The sequence below is a fragment of the Phyllobates terribilis genome, unplaced genomic scaffold (assembly GCF_046119375.1).
Source record: "Phyllobates terribilis strain yellow unplaced genomic scaffold, ASM4611937v1 Scaffold_5__5_contigs__length_657084704, whole genome shotgun sequence".
NCBI lineage: Eukaryota > Metazoa > Chordata > Amphibia > Anura > Dendrobatidae > Phyllobates > Phyllobates terribilis.
This window is the reverse complement of record NW_027362765.1, coordinates 18,346,243-18,367,985: the sequence shown is the minus strand read 5'-3', so window position 1 is coordinate 18,367,985 and position 21,743 is coordinate 18,346,243. Positions and strand designations below refer to the sequence as shown.

Genomic DNA, 21,743 nt, shown 5'->3' with positions numbered 1-21,743 from the left:
ACTCATGGACTGAATTAATTATAGATGTGAATTTTATAAACAATGGTATACTTTTCTCCATATGGGTCTCTAGTATCTTTTAAAAAAATGTAATGAATTATGAATTGCCTAGATGACTAACATTTCTTAAAGACTAGCATAATTAATTAATTTATACTTAGCTGCTATTAGTCTCTGCAGTACAATTCTTTTTATCTGATTTTATTTATTGGTGTATTGTTGTTATATAATTTGTTTCAATAAAGATTAATTTTATTCGTGCATGGGAGTATCTCTAATGACTTTTCTGATTTCTACAAACTCCCATATACTTATAGGACCTCTTTAGGCTATTCTTTACGGCAACACTTGCCAGAAAGGTGGTCTTAGTCTGTGAAGATGGTTAGGTCCAAAAAATTGACCCTGACTGAACTGGAAGTGGGGGTACCTTTGGCACAGCTTATTTGGACATCGTTCAGTACATGTTTGTTCTAACAGTGGGGATAAAACTACACATCCATTTCTATTTCAGTTTATTTTCTGTATATGTATTTGGTTTTGTCTAAACTATAAACCTTGTTATTTTTTATGAAGCATTTACTTATGTAGGTTTAACCTTCCGCTTTTAGCATTTTCAAAGTCAGGGACAGTGTACTCAGCAGCAAGGTGGTGGCTCTTGCATTTCAGAAGTTATACATTATGTTTATGTGCACTATGCACTTTTTTATAATCTGTTTACTGTAATATGAATTGCTGTTGTATTTTTTCACTATTTTTATATTTACTACATGTTAATTATGTAATTATGTACAGCCTTATACTGCATATGGTGTTTTGATTCACTAGTATATTCACTCTAGAAAGGTTTACACCTTGAGCCGAAACGTTGGGTACCTTTGGCATGGAATACATTTTTTTCACTTTTTTTTGCTATGTTTGGATTGCGACCTCTCTTCCTATGTTATTTTATCATTATCCATTTGCCTGTGGATTTTGCAAATTATCCATTTGCACCTACATTTTGCAAGACTGGTGCAACTCCATTTTCTTTTAGCTATCTATTCAAAGAAGCTTTTTTGTCAAGACAAAGAAAGTGTACGATAGGGATAGGAACTGTGAGGATAATGGGCAGGGACTGTAGGAACGATGAATGGGGCACATCCAGGGTAGGGGCTATGTAAGTCCATGGCATATTATAGTTTTCTTTCTTGCAACCTATGGCATACACTCACATACTGAGCTGTGCTCTCCCCCAGGCTTACATACTGCGCTGCTCTCTCTCCCCTGTGCTTACACACTGCGTTGCTCTCTCCTTCGCGCTCACATATTGAGCTGCTCTTTCCCCCACGCTCAGATACTGGGCTGCCTCCTCCCCCGTGCTCACATACTGGGCTGCTCTCTCTCACGCTCACATACTGGGCTGCTCTCTCTCTCGCGCTCACATACTGGGCTGATCTCTTGCACTCACATACTGGACTGCTCTACCCCACGCTCACATACTGCGGTGCTCTCCCTCGCACTCACATATTGGGCTTCTCTCTTGCACTCACATACTGGGCTGCTCTCTTGCACTCACATACTGGGCTGCTCTCTCTCACTAACACATACGGGACTGCTCTCCCCTGTGCTCACATACTGGGCTGCTCTCCTCTGTGCTCACATACTGCGCTGCTCTCCCCCGTGCTCACATACTGGGCTTCTCTCCCCCGTGCTCACATACTGGGCTTCTATCCCTGGCACTCACATACTGGGTTGCTCCCTCCCTGTGCTCACATATTGGGCTGCTCTCTGTTGTGCTCACATACTGGACTGCTCTCTGTTGTGCTCACATACTGGACTGCTCTCTGTTGTGCTCACATACTGGACTGCTCTTTCTCGCACTCACATACTGGGCTGCTCTCCCCCGTGCTCACATAGTGGGCAGCTCTCTCTCGCGCTCACATACTGGGCTGCTCTTTCTCACACTCACATACTGGGCTGCTCTCCCCCGTGTTCACATACTGGGCTGCTCTCTTGGACTCACATACTGGGCTGCTCTCCCCCCGCTCACATACTGGGATGCTCTCCCCCGTGCTCACATACATAGAATCATAGAATCATAGAATGGTAGAGTTGGAAGGGACCTCCTGGGTCATCTGGTCCAACCCCCTGCTCAAAGCAGGATTCACTAAATCATCTCAGACAGATGTCTGTCCAGCCTCTGTTTGAAAACGTCCATTGAAGGGGAACTCACCACCTCTCGTGGCAGCCTGTTCCACTCATTAATCACCCTAACTGTCAAAAAGTTTTTACTAATATCTAATCTGTGTCTCCTTCCATTTAGTTTCATCCCGTTGCTTCTAGTCTTTCCCTGTGCAAATGAGAATAAAGATGATCCTTCTACAATGTGACAGCCCTTGACATATTTGTAGACAGCTATTAAGTCTCCTCTCAGTCGTCTTTTTTGCAAGCTAAACATTCCCAAATCCTGCAACCGTTCCTCATAGGACATGGTTTGCAGACCAGTCACCATTCTGGTCGCTCTTCTCTGAACTTGTTCCAGTTTGTCTATGTCTTTTTTAAAATGTGGTGCCCAAAACTGTACACAGTATTCCAGATGAGGTCTGACCAAAGAGGAGTAAAGACCGATAATGACTTCACGTGATCTAGACTGTATGCTTCTGTTAATACATCCCAGAATTGTATTTGCCTTTTTTGCTGCTGCATCACACTGTTGACTCATGTTCAGTCTATGATCTATTAGTAACTGGGCTTCTCTCCCCCGTGCTCACATACTGGGCTTCTCTCCCCCGTGCTCACATACTGGGCTTCTATCCCTGGCACTCACATACTGGGCTGCTCCCTCCCTGTGCTCACATACTGGACTGCTCTCTGTTGTGCTCACATACTGGACTGCTCTCTGTTGTGCTCACATACTGGACTGCTCTCTGTTGTGCTCACATACTGGACTGCTCTTTCTCGCACTCACATACTGGGCTGCTCTCCCCTGTGCTCACACACTGGACTGCTCTTTCTCGCACTCACATACTGGGCTGCTGTCCCCCATGCTCACATACTGAGCTGCTCTTTCTCGTACTCACATACTGGACTGTTCTTTCTCGCACTCACATACTGGACTGCTCTTTCTCGCACTCACATACTGAGTTGCTCTCTCTCGCGCTCACATACTGGGCTGCTCTTTCTCACACTCACATACTGGGCTGCTCTCTTGCACTCACATACTGGGCTGCTCTCCCCCGCGCTCACTTACTGGGATGCTCTCCCCCGCGCTCACATACTGGACTGCTCTCCCCCGCGCTCACATACTGGACTACTCTCCCCCCGCGCTCACAATACTGGACTACTCTCCCCCCGTACTCACATACTGGACTACTCTCCCCCCGCGCTCACATACTGGACTACTCTCCCCCCGCGCTCACATACTGGACTGCTGTCCCCCGCGCTCACATACTGGACTGCTGTCCCCCGCGCTCACATACTGGACTGCTGTCCCCCGCGCTCACATACTGGACTGCTCTCCCCCGTGCTCACATACTGGACTGCTCTCCCCCGCGCTCACATACTGGACTGCTCTCCCCTGTGCTCACATACTGGGGTGCTCTCCCTCAGACTCACATACTGGGGTACTCTCCCCCGTGCTCATATACTGGGCTGCTCACATACTGGGCTGATCTCCCCCATGCTCACACACTGGGCTGCTCTCCCCCTTGCTCACATACTGGGCTGCTCTCTCCCGTGCTCACATACTGGGCTGCTCTCTCCCGTGCTCACATACTGCGCTGCTCTCCCCCGTGCTCACATACTGCGATGTTCTCCCTCGCGCTCACATACTGGGCTTCTCTCCCCCATGCTCACATACTGGGCTGCTCCCTCTCTGCGCTCACATACTGGGCTGCTCCCTCTCCGTGCTCACATACTGGGCTGCTCACTCCCGTGCTCACATACTGGGCTGCTCTCCCCCGTGCTCTCATACTGGGCTGCTCTCCCCCGTGCTCACATACTGGGCTGCTCTCCCCCGTGCTCACATACTGGGCTGCTCTCCCCCGTGCTCACATACTGGGCTGCTCTCCCCTGTGCTCACATACTGGGCTGCTCTCCTCGTGCTCACATACTGGGCTGCTCTCCCTCAGACTCACATACTGGGGTATTCTCCCCCGTGCTCATATACTGGGCTGCTCACATACTGGGCTGCTCTCCCCCATGCTCACACACTGGGCTGCTCTCCCCCTTGCTCACATACTGGGCTGCTCTCTCCCGTGCTCACATACTGGGCTGCTCTCTCCCGTGCTCACATACTGGGCTGCTCTCTCCCGTGCTCACATACTGCGCTGCTCTCCCCCGTGCTCACATACTGCGATGTTCTCCTTCGCGCTCACATACTGGGCTTCTCTCCCCCATGCTCACATACTGGGCTGCTCCCTCTCCGCGCTCACATACTGGGCTGCTCCCTCTCCGTGCTCACATACTGGGCTCCTCCCTCCCGTGCTCACATACTGGGCTGCTCTCCCCCGTGCTCTCATACTGGGCTGCTCTCCCCCGTGCTCACATACTGGGCTGCTCTCCCCCGTGCTCACATACTGGGCTGCTCTCCCCTGTGCTCACATACTGGGCTGCTCTCCTCGTGCTCACATACTGCGCTGCTCTCCCCTGTGCTCACATACTGCGATGCTCTCCCCCGCGCTCACATACTACGATGCGCTCCCTCGAGCTCACATACTGCGATGCTCTCCCGGGCTCTCACATATTGGGCTGCTCCCTCCCTGTGCTCACATACTGGGCTGCTCTCTCTTGTGTTCACATACTGGACTGCTCTCCCCCACGCTCACATACTGGACTGCTCTCCCTCGCACTCACATATTGGGCTGCTCCCTCCCCCGTGCTCACATACTGGGCTGCTCTCTCTCGTGCTCACATACTGGACTGCTCTTCCCCGTGCTCACATACTGGGCTGCTCTCCCCCATGCTCACATACTGGGCTGCTCTCCCCCGTGCTCACATACTGGGCTGCTCTCCCCCGTGCTCACATACTGGGCTGCTCTCCCCTGTGCTCACATACTGGGCTGCTCTCCCCTGTGCTCACATACTGGGCTGCTCTCCTCGTGCTCACATACTTGGCTGCTCTCTCCCGTGCTCACATACTGCGCTGCTCTCCCCTGTGCTCACATACTGCGATGCTCTCCCCCGCGCTCACATACTGCGATGCGCTCCCTCGCGCTCACATACTGCGATGCTCTCCCGGGCTCTCACATATTCGGCTGCTCCCTCCCTGTGCTCACATACTGGGCTGCTCTCTCTTGTGTTCACATACTGGACTGCTCTCCCCCACGCTCACATACTGGACTGCTCTCCCTCGCACTCACATATTGGGCTGCTCCCTCCCCCGTGCTCACATACTGGGCTGCTCTCTCTCGTGCTCACATACTGGACTGCTCTTCCCCGTGCTCACATACTGGGCTGCTCTCCCCCATGCTCACATACTGGGCTGCTCTCCCCCGTGCTCACATACTGGGCTGCTCTCCCCCGTGCTCACATACTGGGCTGCTCTCCCCTGTGCTCACATACTGGGCTGCTCTCCCCTGTGCTCACATACTGGGCTGCTCTCCTCGTGCTCACATACTTGGCTGCTCTCTCCCGTGCTCACATACTGCGCTGCTCTCCCCTGTGCTCACATACTGCGATGCTCTCCCCCGCGCTCACATACTGCGATGCGCTCCCTCGCGCTCACATACTGCGATGCTCTCCCGGGCTCTCACATATTCGGCTGCTCCCTCCCTGTGCTCACATACTGGGCTGCTCTCTCTTGTGTTCACATACTGGACTGCTTTCCCCCGCGCTCACATACTGGGCTGCTCTCCCTCGCACTCACATATTGGGCTGCTCCCTCCTCCGTGCTCACATAATGGGCTGCTCTCTCTCGTGCTCACATACTGGACTGCTCTTCCCCGTGCTCAGACACTGCGCTGCTCTCTCCCACGCTCACATACTGGAGTGCTCTCCCTCGCACTCACATACTGGGCTGCTCTCTCTCGCACTCACATACTGGGCTGCTGTCCTTCGCACTCACATACTGGGCTACTCCCTCCCCCATGCTCATATACTGGGCTGCTCTCTCTCACGCTCACATACTGGGCTGCTCTCCCCCGCACTCACATACTGGGCTGCTCCCTCCCCTGTGCGCATACTGGGCTGCTCTCCTTCGCGCTCACATACATAAGATAGAAAACTTTTCTATTTTCCATTGTTGTAGTTGTATGAGGGTTGTTCTTTTTTGTGTGGAATGAATGACCAAATATGTTTAATCTATGTGTATTTTCACCATTTTCTATTCTATCTTTTCGTCCGGCTGCCAAAAAAACATTAAAGCACCACTACAGAGTTGTTGTTTTTTTTCTCAGGGCTGGAGTGGTGCTTCTAATGTAAGGTCCCTGACCTCGGTCTTATACTCACCCTCTGACGCCTTCACCTTTTATTGTCGCTGCTTCAGTCCCGCTGCATCACCTTGTGACCACAATTTCTAACTGGCCTTAAGTCAAAAATTACGTTGCGTGCTCTCAATGCAAGTCTATCAGAGCCACAACAAGGCTGTCATAGACTTGCGTTGAAGAGTGACCTGAGGCTCGCTCCATGAAACACTTATTTTTTTTCTCTCCACAAAGACTTATGAAGATTTGTTTTTTTGCTGGAAAAGTTGTACTTTTGAATGACATCATCAACTTTACCACATTGTGTACGAGAGCATGGTGGAAAAATGCCATGGTCGGTGAAATTGTGAAAAACACACAATTCTGACATTGTTTTTTCTGAATTGTTTTTACGGTGTACATTGTAAATATAACCTGGTGTTATGATTGTCCCGGTCAGTACAATGATTACGGTGATCTCAAACTTGTCAGGTTTTTTAAATTATTTTAGTGGTGAAAAAAAAATCAGAAATTTGTAGAAAAAAAAGTTTCTTGATCATTTCACCATTTTCTGAAATCTGTAACACTTCCAGTTTTTGGTCGATGGGGCTGTGTGAGGGCTTGTTTTTTGCAATGCGAGACAATGTTTGTATTTATACCATTTTGGGGTAGATACAGCTCTTTAACTGTTTCTTAAAGCATTTTTTGTGACATTGCAGTGATCCAAAAACTGCAGTTTTGTCATTTTGATTTTTTTTTTTCGTTTACAGTGTTTACCAATCAGGTTAATTAATTAATTAATTTTATATTTTGAAAGATGATGCTTTTTTTTATTATTATTATTTTAAAGCATTCTTTTTACTTTTCACTGTACAGTATTGCCACAGGCAGGGTTTCAACGGAGGTTTGTGATTGCAAGCACGAAGGTCTTCAGCAGACCCCCGCAGCATTTAACAGGTTTACAATAGCTCCGTTTCATCTGTGGCTGTTGTGACACACAGCCATTATATACCAGAGATCGTGCGGGCTCAGCCCATGAGCATGCTCCATACATCCACACCCGACTTGAGTCGAGATGTCGGAAAGGGGCTAAAAAGCAAACAGCTCAATCCCTTTATTTAATATATTATGGGCAGTAGAGTTCATGTTGAATTTCCCTTTGCTCTCTGCTCTAGGAATTTTTTTATAAAATCTGCCTTTATCCAATACTGGGTATTTGTTCTGCTCCAAAAACTTGCACTCCCCTAACATCACCATTGTGATAATGTATGATCGAGATCCCTATTATAAATGTAGTTTTATCATCAAGGCTGGTGACCTCTTTCATACAATGATTTTTTTTGCACCTAGAGGCTCTACATGAGCCACAAGTACCACATGGTCAAAAGCCTGAGGGTTTTCCAAAAACTGGGGTTACTAGTAGTCTTAGTTTTTGTTGTTGGAGCTACTCAATTACCAATAGTTTTGACCCTTCTAAAGACAAACTACAGGTTTTTAAGGTAACAATTCTATGGTCTCATTTTAAAACTGGCCAAAATTTACTATTCTTTTGGAATTACTTATTTGGTTATTATATTGAATTATAATAGCACTGTGATTACTTCATTCTTGGCACTATATCATCTTTTTCTTTATTCATGCAAGAGTCCCGTGTATAATATTTCACCTTTTCCTTGGTCTTTTCCAACAAGGTTGCACCATAATCCCTGTTCGATAAATTGCTCTTTGTCAGGGAAATATTAATGTCAGTAAAATGTTCTTCCATATTTGCCTGACATAGATGTTTACCCCCCTCCCTTACTCCCCTCACCACTTGTCAGCACCGATCTGTCCCATTTTCCTCAGCACAAAAGCCCCAATTAGCACACACCTGAGAAATAGCTTATGCAAACGATGTCAGCCAATGAGTGTTATAACTTCGTTAGGAAGCAAGAATCTTGTCTCTGAAAGATGCAGGAGGTAATTAAAACGCTGGCTTGCACTAATTTGCATGTAACCGTGAGGCTGTTTCCCGAGCCTCAAAGGGAAATTTGCAGACACGCTGACTCCAATATGAACTATGAAATATTGTGAGTTCCATACGTCTGACAGTAACGTGACCCATATGTGTAGTGACTAAATCAGCCCAGGAATGTATATGTAGTTTTCCAGGGCTGTAAGCAAAATCAGGGAGCTGTAAAAAACACCAGAATACCAGACTACAGCTATGTGATGTATGGTCTCTAAATAAAGATAAAATCATAAGGGAAAAAATGGCGCAGTTTGCAAACTTCTGCGATCAACGAGCGATGAGTTATTGCAGAAGTTAGCGTTTTTAATAAAAATGTACAGGCTGCAGACCGGCCCACATGATTTCACCACCAGGGGCGTGTGGCCAGATCTCCCCTTAGGTATAAGAGAACCCATGGAGAAGACAGGAGCACTCATTGCCAGGGGGGAATAAGAATTATAAGCAACGGGTCCTGTTCAATAACAGCATAATCCAACTGGGGAGCCCCTTCTCCACCTATATTGAATCGTCTCCGTGATCGTATAGTGTAAGTTATCTTCTTTTATCCTATTTATTTTATGTAACTGCGTATGTATTTTAATGTCTCCTTTGTAACATCCTTATGTATTTATTTTTCCTAAACACTGCCTCCCTTTTGGATTAAACATAAAATTTAATAGTTCTTTTTCTTTTGTTCTGTATACGTTCCCTTCCCCGAAGCCATATACGCTACCAAAACACAGGCGTCCGGTCAGGCCTGTATTATATTTCGAACTCGGCCGGTGGTGGCAGCGAATATTAATAATTGAGCTACCGTGAAGCTGACAGTGACCGTACGGAGGGTGTTAAACACGGATTCCAGGCTTTTGAATCCCCGAGGTGTGGCACCATATGCTCACTGGTTGCTTGCCGATATCCACATAGCGAGTAGTCTGGATCGCGTGCTTGCGACTCCAGACGAAAGACGGATGGCATGACGGCAACGGCGAGATATTGCGTGATCTCCCCGGTGTAGTCCCTCAGTGTGGGTTGGAATTCCTGACACTCTTGAAGACAATTAGCCTCATTTATGTTTTCATTTAATTTGTTACAGTTCCTTTGACTTTGGAGGAACTGAATTTTTGGGACATTTCCAAGCCAGCTTGGTAAGTGGCAGCTTGTCATTAAGATAAAGTTGTTAGAAATCACCTCTTTGAGAAAAGTCTTAGAAAAATCTGTCCCTTATCAATATAAATATTGACATTCAGGAAGCTAATAGGTTCCCTACTATAGGTTGTGCTAAAATTAAGAAGGAAGTCTTTATGATTTATCTTTTTGAAAATTATAAACGGAATCTTCCGTCCCTTACATATAATGAAATTATCAATAAAGCATTTCCATAAAGCTCATAAAGATCTGCACATGACATGCCCCCAGCGAAAATGGTTTGTTGCCACTCCCCTAGGATGGTGTAGCTAGGCGTGAATTTAGTGCCCATGGCACCCATGGCAGTGCCCAAAGTTTGTAAATAGAATTCCCCATTCTCCCTCATAATGAAAATAATGATATTCAAAAATGAATTTAATGCCTTTGATAATAAAAATCAATTTGATTATGGGACAAAATTTCATTTGATATCAAGGCCAGTTCATGCACTTTACATCTTTTTTTCTACAGTAATGTGACATCCAAAGTACCCAAGATGTAATGAACCTGCCAGTTTGTAGAATTTGGTATTTGTAAAATTTGCATTATTTCTTTCAAATAAGCTGGTATTCATTTTACACTCTGTTGAAATTGTATGTCAAAATATGTAGATAAATTTGAAGGCCATCTATCCCTCAGATGTTAGGTCATACTGGAGGGTTTGCTTAATATTTATGAATTTTCAGGATGTGATAAAAGTTGGCTACTCTAGGTGTTCCACTCATCCTAAATTAAAAACTGGTCCGTAAATAAACTACCATTGTTTTTAACTAATTTACACTTCCAATTCATTTATATGCAGCCTCATGAGGTCACTTTTTAATTTCTTGTAGTTCTTACTATTCTTAATATATTCTCTAACAGTTTATGAGCCTTGATGTGGTACTGTTACCAATCCAATACTGCAATCAATCCAATGCCGTCAGGCAGATAATAGTATTATTATCTTCTTGAGGGGCAAAGATAGCCTTTTGTTGCTAATGTTAATTTTTACATTATTCTTTTATTGATATAAGTTATAACCATGTTCTAGAAAACAGAAAAGGCAGCAGAATGTTCATTAATATTGTTAAAATTTGATTTTTTCCTTTAAAGTTGTCTGTTTAACTTAATCTCCCTGTATGGTTCTGGAAAATTATATCACTATTTTTGGTCTGACATAATGTAGGGTTTCTTCCAATAAAATTGGAATTATTCTCCATCATTCAGTCATCATACATAGATATATTGATAACAGAATCCTCAACTAAATTCTCCCCAGTTGGTAAATGTCTCCTCATCTCCCTTATATTTGCTTATTTTTTTTTTTCATTATTTCCTCTTCCTTTAATTTTTCATTGGAAATTATAGGAAATAGATCTAACTTCAAAATTACATTTTTTTAATCAAAAATAATCCTAATTTCTTTATTCAATTTAGAAACATTGTTTTAACATTTTTTAATGGTGAACTGTACTACTTATAATGAAAAATCAAAGAACACGGTATTCCATTTTTCGACATTATTCATGCCATTAAAATCCCCTGCTGTGCCTTTGGATACTAAGTTCTAGGTTTTGGATATTATGTTCTAAGTATGTCTCCAAAGAGCAGATCTCCCAGAGGTCTCTTGCGTTTTCAACAAATAGCAACTTTTCTCATTTCCTATACAATTCCTTGCATTTATGGATGTTGGTGTTGTTATTTTCTTGTGACCAATCTTGATTATGATTGATTTGAAATCTCCGGTCCTTCAAAGACCATCTTCTCTCTTCCACACTCGTACGAGCCTCACTCAATTGCCTTGAAGACTTCTCTCGAGTATCCCCCATCTTCTGGAATTCTGTGCCCCAACACGTCCTTTTATCCACCACATTCAGAACCTTCTGGCAGAATTTGAAAATCCATCTTTTCAAGAAAGCTACAGCTTGCACTAACCCCACTGCCACCTCTCCACCACCTCCACCGAAGCTGTCACTCCACCAATGCTGGAGCGGCCACCTCACTTGCACCAGAGCTGCCACCTGAGCACCACTGGATCTGTCACCTCAGCACCACTTAATCTGCCACTTTACCTCCACCGGGTTGCCACCTCACCACCACAGGAGCTACCTCTTCAGCAACACAGGAGCTGCTGGCTCCTCCCCAAAACGAGGGAGGTGGGAATCAAAACGATTTTTATTATACGTGAGACCACAGGCAACAGTTAACTTGCAATAAATGTGTGTTCGTGTTCTAATATCAATATTGTCTTCCGGCAGACGTAAGGTCAGACGGAAAGCAACTCGGTATCCTAAGGGACACGGCCACTATACACTGGTTGGGGTTTAATGGGATAAAGTGGAGCAGGGTATTGCAGGAGGTAACAAAAGTGCGCTTAGACCGCCCCCCGAATATACTTGTGCTGCAAGTGGGGGTAATGCCTGGGGAATTCGGCCCTGTAGGGAACTAGATAGAGACGTCAGGCACAATTTTTCACGGCTTTTGGGGGTGGGTCTCGAGAACTTAAGGCGTCAAGTACTCTCTTGGTGGCATGCTTAGGGTCCTTGAAGTTGGTTCTAAATTGGTATGGGAGTGTCCACAGAACATGGATCCCTCGGTTATATGTGGTTTTGGGGTCTGGTGATTTGTGGGACTTACAATTTGGACGCCCATCACGGTTTGTGGAGGGAGGTTTGTAGTGCTCCTGGGCTGGTGGTGTGCAGCTGGGAGCAAGTGGAATTGTGTCATTGGGATCACCAGACCCTTCTTAGCTTCAAGGATCTTAACACGTCTTTATGTATATAGATATACAACGCTTCTTATCTATGCGTTAATAAAGACCACTGCGGCCAATTACATTTAAGCCATGGTGTCTGTCATTTTTAGAGGGAATGGGGGTAGATGACTGACACACCTTAGATTGATGATACCAACGTCATGCTTCGTACATGCGCGACTCCGTACACCTTGTACACCCGCGGCTCCGTTCTGTAAACCTCGTACACCTGCGGCTCCGCTCCATACACCTCATGCACGCGCGGTTCCGCTCCGTACACACACTGCTCTGCTCCTTACACCTCGTACACACACGGCTCAGCTCCTTACACCTCGTACACACGCGGCTCGACTCCGTACGCCTCGTACACGCGCTGCTCGGCTCCCTACGCCTCGTACACGCGCGGCTCAGCTCCCTACGCCCCGTACACGCACGTCTCGGCTCCCTACGCCCCGTACACGCGCGTCTCGGCTCCCTACGCCCCGTACACGCGCGTCTCGGCTCCCTACGCCCCGTACACGCGCGTCTCGGCTCCCTACGCCCCGTACACGCGCGGCTCGGCTCCCTACGCCCCGTACACGCGCGGCTCGGCTCCCTACGCCCCGTACACGCGCGGCTCGGCTCCCTACCCCCCGAACACGCGCGGCTCGGCTCCCTACGCCCCGTACACACGCGGCTCCGCTCCGTACACCTTGTACACACGCGGCTCTGCTCCGTACACCTCGTACACGCGCGGCTCTGCTCCGTACACCTCGTACACACACGGCTCCGCTCCGTACACCTCGTACATGCGGCTCCGCTCCGTACACCTCGTACACACGCGGCTCTGCTCCGTACACCTCGTACACACGCGGCTCTGCTCCGTACACCTCGTACACACACGGCTCCGCTCCGTACACCTTGTACACGCGCTGCTCCGCTCCGTACACCTCGTACACGCGGCTCTGCTCCGTACACCTCGTACACGCGGCTCTGCTCCGTACACCTCGTACACGCGGCTCTGCTCCGTACACCTCGTACACACACGGCTCTGCTCCGTACACCTCGTACACACGCGGCTCTGCTCCGTACACCTCGTACACGCGGCTCTGCTCCGTACACCTCGTACACACACGGCTGCGCTCCGTACACCTCGCACACACGCGGCTCCGCTCCGCACACCTCGTACACACGCGGCTCTGCTCCGTACACCTCGTACACACGCGGCTCTGCTCCGTACACCTCGTACACACACGGCTCCGCTCCGTACACCTCGTACACACGCGGCTCCGCTCCGTACACCTCGTACACACACGGCTCTGCTACATCCACACTGTAAACCCCTCCTGACCCCACACATAAACTTCAGCTCATCCAGCACCATGACAACCAGCACAGCAGAGTCCTGCATCCACTGAGGCCCCTGATCATGTGACCCCTGACTCCTCCCCTCCTGTGACCTCATCACAGGTCCTGTGCGCACAGAACAGCCATATATGTGGTGGCGGCTCTGCAGGTGGAGGTATGTGGACCTTTACTGGGACCTGACATCCATTTTATTAACCCCTTCAGCACTGAGTCTATGTTGGGGTTTTTGTGTCTTCCTTTCCGTCCCTCCTTTCCCTGTGATGGAGATCTGTGAGGGGCCGGTATCTGCGGTGTGAGCTGTACGGTCTAATAGAAGGATTTTGGGGACATAATTCCTGGAGACAGAACGGATTATCTTATTTCTTGTTGCTTTTTCTGTATTTTCTCTTGTCTTTTGCTTTATGACAAGCTTTGTTACGCCCTCGGCTGCCATGACAATCCATTAAAATGTGTTCTTGTTGCCCAATGGGGCAATGGCGGCCGCTCCCTCCTTCTGCGTAATCTCCTAACAGGTCAAACAGCCGAGATTGGAGTTGTCTCTGATCACAGCTGTAACATTGGGCTCCCAATAATATTTTCACTTTTACAGTCTATTAATTCCAGTGCTTGTAGAGGCGGAGAAGCTGTTCCTGGGTGATCACTGTGAATAATATTTTGCTTCGGTTCATAAACTGATTCAGCATCATGATGTTGTAAGGATAAAATGTCCTTGAAAACCTATCAGCCCTAAGGCTTCCAAGCACAGACTTTGCTTAAAAGGAACCTGACACCAGTTTTTTCACTTCTAACCTAAAATCATGGCCGAAAGTGTTTGCTCCCTTAAAATTGTACTAGAAAATGAAGTATTTGTGCCAGAAAATTATCGCAATTACACATTTTGTAATACACATTTATTTCCTTTGTGTGTATTGGAACAACATAAAAAACGACAAATTGGATATTTCACACAAAAAAAAACAAAAACTGGCCGGATAAAACTGTTGGCTCTTTTCCAAAATTGCAGGTAACCAACTTTGTTTCAAACACGTGATGCTCTTTCAAGCTCACCTGGGGCAAGTATCAGGTGTGGGCAATATGAAAATCACACCTGGAACCAGATACAAAGGGGAGAAGTTGATTCAATCTTTGCATTGTGTGTCTGGAGGTCCTGGAGTGGCCCAGCCAGTCTCCAGATCTAAACCCTATAGAAAACCTTTGGAGGGAGTTGAAAGGAGTTCTGCATGGAGGAATGGGCCAACATACCAGAAACAGTATGTGCCAACCTTGTAAAGACTTAAGGTACGTCACACTTAGCGACGCTACTGGGATCCCGACAATGATTCGACCTGGAAGTGATTGTTGCTGCGTCGCTATGTGGTCGCTGGTGAGATGTCAAACAGTCAGATCTTCCCAACGACGCTGCAACGATACGGCGACCCGTAGCGACCTGTATAACAATGCAACGCAAATGCACGCCTATGTGTCTCAGTTTTGAGTCGCCAACGAGGTCGTTGGTAAGGTGTCAAACACACCGATGCATGCTACCCAGCGGGACCTCAACAATCAAAAAATGGTCCAGGCCATTTCGACATGACCAGCGATCTCACAACAGGGGCCTGGTCGCTGCTACGTGTCAAACATAGCGGGATCGCTGCTGAGGTCGCTGTTGCATCACAAAACTTGTGACTCAGCAGCAATCTCGCTTAGTGTGACGGGGGCTTTACAGAAAATGTTTGACATCTGTCATTGCCAACAAAGTATATATAACAAAGTATTGAGATGAACTTTTGTAATTGACCAAAATTTGAAAAAAATTTCTTTCCAAATCAGACAATGTGATTTTCAGGATTTGTTTTCTCATTTTGTCTCTCATAGTTGAGGTCTACCTATGATGTCAATTACAGGCCTCTCTCATCTTTTTAAGTGGGAGAACTTGCACAATTGGTGGCTGACAATACTTTTCTTCCCCACTGTATATACACAGTCATTGCTGAAATTGTTGGCACCCTTGAAATTGTTCCAGAAAATGAAGTATTTCTCCCAGAAAATTATTGCAATTACACATGGTTTGTTATACATATGTTTATTTCCTTTGTGTGTATTGGAACAACACAAAAAAAGGCAAATTGGACATAATCTCACACAAAACCCCAAAAATAGGCTGGACAAAATTATTGGCACCTTTTCAAAATTGTGGGAAAACAACTTTGTTTCAAGCATGTGATGCTTGACTCAATCTTTGCATTGTGTGTCTGTGGGTGCCACACTAAGTATGGAGAGCAAAAAGAAGAGAAGAGAACTGTCTGAAAACTTGAGAATCAAAAATGGTGAACAATGTCAGCAATCTCAAGGTTACAAGTCCATCTCCAGAGAGCTTGATGTTCCTTTGTCCATGGTGCGCAACATAATCAAGAAGTTTACAACTCATGGCACTGTAGCTAATCTCCCTGGAAGTGGTGTTGATGAAAGGTTGCAACACAGAATAGTCCTGATGGTGGATAAGCAGCCCCAATCAAGTTCCTAAGAAATTCAAGCTGTCCTGCAGGCTCAGGGTGCATCAGTATCAGCGCAAACTATCCATTGACATATGAATGAAATGAAACACTATGGCAGGAGACCGAGGAGGACCTCACTGCTGACACAGAAACATAAAGAAAGCTAGACTGCAGTTTGCCAAAATGTATGCAAGTAAGCCAAAATTTTTCTGGGGAAGCATCTTGTGGACAGATGAGACCAAGATAGAGCTTTTTGGTAAAGCACATCACTCTACTGTTTACAGAAAATGGAATGATGCCATCAAAGAAAAAAACATAGTATCTACAGTCAAATATTAAATTCAAATTTCTGCTCAATGGAATCACTGGCTGTTCAATAGGGCACAGTGAGGTGCACCTGCGCAGGTTTCCATTTCCACTCCGCAGGTGTAGAGCCATCATCTACTTACATGCACTTAGAAGAGGCTGTGTTTGAAGGGACTGGGATGGCGCAATTTACGTACAGCGAGGGATAAGTGAAAAACACTTTCTCTGGGATATGCAGGGCACTTGTCTGCGGATATAAAGGGGTTGCAGGAACCACATTCACATCCCATCTTACAGATGATGGGCATAGTTTATAAGCGAAAAAACTGGTGACAGGTTGCCTTTCAACTACTCAGCATAGCACTTTGCTTCAATTACTCTTAACCACCGTACAGGGATCTGGAATTACAACAGGGTACTCTAGGTTATGTTCATGGAGTGACTGTTGGTCAGGGAGGCCAATTGGTAAAGGAGAGTTAACCAGCCGAGTCAAAACTTGACAGGGTAGATATAGAACAAAGCCAGAAGTTACAGATGAAATCAGGAGGTAGCTAATGTCAGAGTCAGGACAATGGAGTGATGTAGAATCATCAGGCAAACGGAGGGTTAAGACAGTCCAGGGTCAGCAACACATTTCAAATAAGCTAGGTCCAGTAGCAGGGTATCACAGGAAACCACACCAAGGTCAGTAAATAGTTGTAACTGGCAACTCCCAGCAAACTGCTGGGAGTTTAAATAGTGTGTGGCCCTACACTGAACTCACAGTAGAGAGCAAATTATACCTGCTCATTATCTGTTCTGCAGAAACACACAAATTTCCTTTCTGTCCAGCACTACAAGTCCCAACCACACCAATAAGTGCCTCCTTCGCCTAACACCACCTGCAGGGTAAGTGTACTGCCACTCAGCAATAGAAGTACAGGTTGTTTGGGCCGGTTCAAACAAGGATGTAACCATACCTCCCAACTTTTTCAGAAAAGAAAGAGGAACACTGCAATTTTGGCCACGCCCCGGGCCGCACCCTAATCCAAGCCCATTTACCATGATCTTTCTCCCCCGGCAGGAGGAGTTGTCAGAGGGACGCTGGCAGTGAGGGAAATTCAGCCCGAGACTGCAGGCCACAGACCCAAATCCAGGACTGTCCGTTGTTTCCGGGACAGTTGGGACTAGAGATGAGCGGATGGATTCATGGGACTCCAGTTCAGCGTCCAGATCAGTGGTACTTGGCGGCTGGACTGGAGGCCGCAAATCTATAACCATCCATCATTCCCGGTGCGGCTGTTGATCACCCAGGGCCGGCGTCTTATCAAATGGATGACATACGAAGACCACAATTGAGGGCATGAAACAGCTCTCACCGCTTTACATAAACAGAGCAGGATTTTTTATATGAAGGGAAAGGATATTGCATAATTAAAAAGGTTAATGAGCTTAGCAGTGTGGAAGGCTACTAAACTAACAAATGTGCAGTAAAAGAGAATTGCATCCATTCATCAATGTCTTAAGCCTGAATGAGAGACATCTTTCCGCAGGCCCAAGACAATATCTCAGAATTCCTTGGCTGCATCTCAGTAGGAAACCATGCACTGAAAAGAGCTTTTACAACATTAATACCTTCTAATATCAATGAACAGGTGGCCACATTTAAAAGGTTCTCTCTACGATGAAGACAAGCACCAAGGCTTACCTATTTGGCACAATTCAGATGGTCAAGAACTCACCCTACTAGGATACCACCACATGAATATCAGATATAATGGTCCACGATTCAGCTAATAAATACACAGTGAGGCAGTTTGAATGTGGCTAAATCTATACGGTCATGTACCAATCTTGCCAACTAAAGGACACACTCACTTTTTTAAACTATCAATATCCAAAGCAAGAAATCAAATTATTATAATGGCCCAAGTCTCAATGTCACAACTGGAGGACTAGACTGTAGACCAGATTTAGTAGACACTACAGTATGCACATACCGAGCCATGGTGGTGGTGAGGGAATAAAATGTGAAGACAACATTCTAAATGAAATCAATTAATTACATAGTATCGTTTGGGCCCCATATATACAGTGGTGGCCAAAAGGATTGGCACCCCTGCAATTCTGTCATACTCAGTTTCTTCCTGAAAATGATTGCAGTCACAAATTCTGTGGTATTATTATCTTCATTTAATTTGCTTGCAAGGAAAAAACACAAAAGAGAATGAAGCAAAAATCAAATCATGGATTATTTCACACAAAACTCCAAAAATGGGCCAGACAAAAGTATTGGCACCCTCAGCCTAATACTTGGTTGCACAACCTTTAGCCAAAATAACTGCGAACAACCACTTCCGGTAACCATCAATGAGTTTCTTACAATGCTCTGCTGGAATTGTAGACCATTCTTCTTTGGCAAACTGCTCCAGGTCCCTCATATTTGAAGGGTGCCTTCTCCAAACTGCCATTTTGTGATCTCTCCACAGGTGTTCTATGGGATTTAGGTCTGGACTCATTGCTGGCCACCTTTAGAAGTCTCCAGTGCTTTCTCTCAAACCATTTTATAGTGCTTTTGGAAGTGTGTTTTGGGTCATTGTCCTGCTGGAAGACCCATGACCTCTGAGGGAGACCCAGCTTTCTCACACTGGGCCCTACATTATGCTGCAAAATTTGTTGGTAGTCTTCAGACTTCATAATGCCATGCACAGGGTCAAGCAGTCCAGTGCCAGAGGCAGCAAAGCAACCCCAAAATATCAGGGAACCTCCGCCATGTTTGACTGTAGGGACTGTGTTCTTTTCTTTGAATTCCTCTTTTTTTTCCTGTACACTCTATGTTGATGCTTTTTCCCAAAAAGCTCTACTTTTGTCTCATCTGACCAGAGAACATTCTTCCAAAACGTTTTAGGCTTTCTCAGGTAAGTTTTGGCAAACTCCAGCCTGGCTTTTTTATGTCTCGGGGTAAGAAGTGGGGTCTTCCTGGGTATCCTACCATACAGTCCCATTTCATTCAGACGCCGACGGATAGTACAGGTTGACACTGTTGTACCCTCGGACTGCAGGGCAGCTTGAACTTGTTTGGATGTTAGTCGAGGTTCTTTATCCACCATCCGCACAATCTTGCGTTGAAATCTCTCGTCAATTTTTCTTTTCCGTCCACATCTAGGGAGGTTAGCCACAGTGCCATGGGCTTTAAACTTCTTGATGACACTGTGCATGGAAGACACAGGAACATTCAGGTCTTTGGAGATGGACTTGTAACCTTGAGATTGCTCATGCTTCCTCACAATTTTGTTTCTCAAGTCCTCAGACAGTTCTTTGGTCTTCTTTCTTTTCTCCATGCTCAATGTGGTACACACAAGGACAAAGGACAGAGGTTGAGTCAACTTTAATCCATGTTAACTGGCTGCAAGTGTGATTTAGTTATTGCCAACCCCTGTTAGGTGCCACAGGTAAGTTACAGGTGCTGTTAATTACACGAATTAGAGAATCATCACATGATTTTTCAAACAGTGCCAATACTTTTGTCCACCCCCTTTTTTAGGTTTGGTGTGGAGTTGTATCCAATTTGGTTTTAGGACAATCTTTTTTGTGTTTTTTAATTGAAGACAAATTAAATGAAGATGATAATAATACCAAAGAATTTGTGATTGCAATCATTTTCAGGAAGAAACTGAATATTATCTGACAGAATTTCAGGGGTGGCAATACTTTTGGCCACCACTGTATTCTTCACTGGCGACAAGTCAGAACTCCTCAGCGTCTTCCCGCACTCTGCACTTTCAGGGCAGAGGGCGAAGTGTAGTGACGTCAGCGCGCCCTCTGCCTTGACACGTCACAGAGTCAGGAGATGCGGAAGACGCCAGGGCTGCGGAGGAACGGGGAGAGGTAAGTTACTATGGCAAGTGACGGAGCTCTGAGGAACCGGGGGGGGGACCCACTCGGGGCCGTTGGCATTGGGCTCTCCCGACTCACCGGGCCCATAGCGTGCCGGAGTCCCCGACAGCGAGCGGGCCCCCCACACCCTCAGGGCCCCCGCACTTGCCGGGACAACAGCTGTGCCGTTACGGAACGCGGGACTGTGCTGTCAAATCGGGACAGTCCTGGCAAATACGGGATGCTTGGGAGCTATGATGTTACCAATGTACAATTACATCAATATACAGCAAGTGGTAAGCTCTATTTGACCTCAGAGCAATCTTCACTCCAAAATTCACTATCGCTCTACCATCCCACAAAGTCAATATTTATTTTCCATAAACTAATCACTTTCTTACCTTGCTCTAAAACAAGCCTGTTGTGGTATTTAATGATTGCCCTTAAATGAGTTGTCCCGCATGGTACATTAATGGCATATCTACTGGATAAACTGTAAATGTCCAACAAATTTGGGTCCTACAACTGATACAGGCATCTATCTCTAGTACTTAAGCTCATCACACTGCTGGTAATGGAGAGGTAGCCTCGCATGCACAGCTCTCCATTAGTTTGGGAGATGTATGTGCTTTATCGCGCTAAGTTTTGTACTTATATCAAGGCTGAAGATGGCGATGCCAATTCCAATGTTAATGACTGAGACATGAATGAGTTTTATGGAAAAGATTACTCTGTGGAACATGTACTGAGACTGCAGGCTCTGAGGGAAGGAGGAAGGAGGAAGAAACTGCTTGTTTCTGTCTGCAGGATAATGGATGAAGATACATTTATCAGTGCCAGGCCATACTGTATCCTCTTGTATCTTATACAAGAGGTGAGTTGTTGTCAACTTGTAGGATGGGTAAAAGAAGTGCAGTTGGCATGTGGCATAAGGTTAGGACAGTGAATTCCTTAAAGGGTTAGTCCTGCTCTGCCACTTCTGCATCAGGAGGTGACAAGGGGCGGGTGATGTCACATCTTCTGATACCTGTCCAGACATGTGGACAATCAGCAAGTGTTGTAAACCTGTCTCATTCTAATGACCTCTAATCTCCCTCACTACAACATTGGTTATAGCGTTGACACTTGTATGTTGGTAATGTGAATATCGTTATATAAAGCATGACAATGCTTTTTGCAAAAAATTCTTTATGATCCATCGGCTCATCATCTTTCTATTCATGTCCCTGCAAATATCGGATCTTCTCAGTGGAGATCTTCTATTTAAGAGAATTTTCCTCATTGACCCATCTAGGATGGACACGGACAAGATGACGGAGAGGATTTTAGACCTCACCCTAGAGATCCTCTTCCGGCTCACTGGAGAGGTGAGAGATTCTGATGACGTCACATTACATCATTATCTATGGGAATAACAGATGGACAGAACTGGAGAGGGGAGGACTCTGGATATGTGTAGTGAGATTTAT

The 21,743-nt window shown here is 46.0% G+C and overlaps 1 protein-coding gene across 1 annotated transcript in view; it reads left to right on the top strand.

Annotated features, from left to right (window-relative positions):
* The first annotated feature begins 14,643 nt into the window (after positions 1 to 14,643).
* The window catches only part of LOC141270845 (uncharacterized), a 75,203-nt gene continuing 68,103 nt past the window's right edge, over positions 14,644 to 21,743 (top strand). Inside the window, exons 1-2 of the mRNA XM_073680942.1 lie at positions 14,644 to 14,917; positions 21,569 to 21,641. Of these exons, the coding sequence (XP_073537043.1) occupies positions 14,868 to 14,917; positions 21,569 to 21,641 (123 nt within the window). The 5' untranslated portion in view covers positions 14,644 to 14,867. The remainder of the gene's footprint in view (positions 14,918 to 21,568; positions 21,642 to 21,743) is intronic.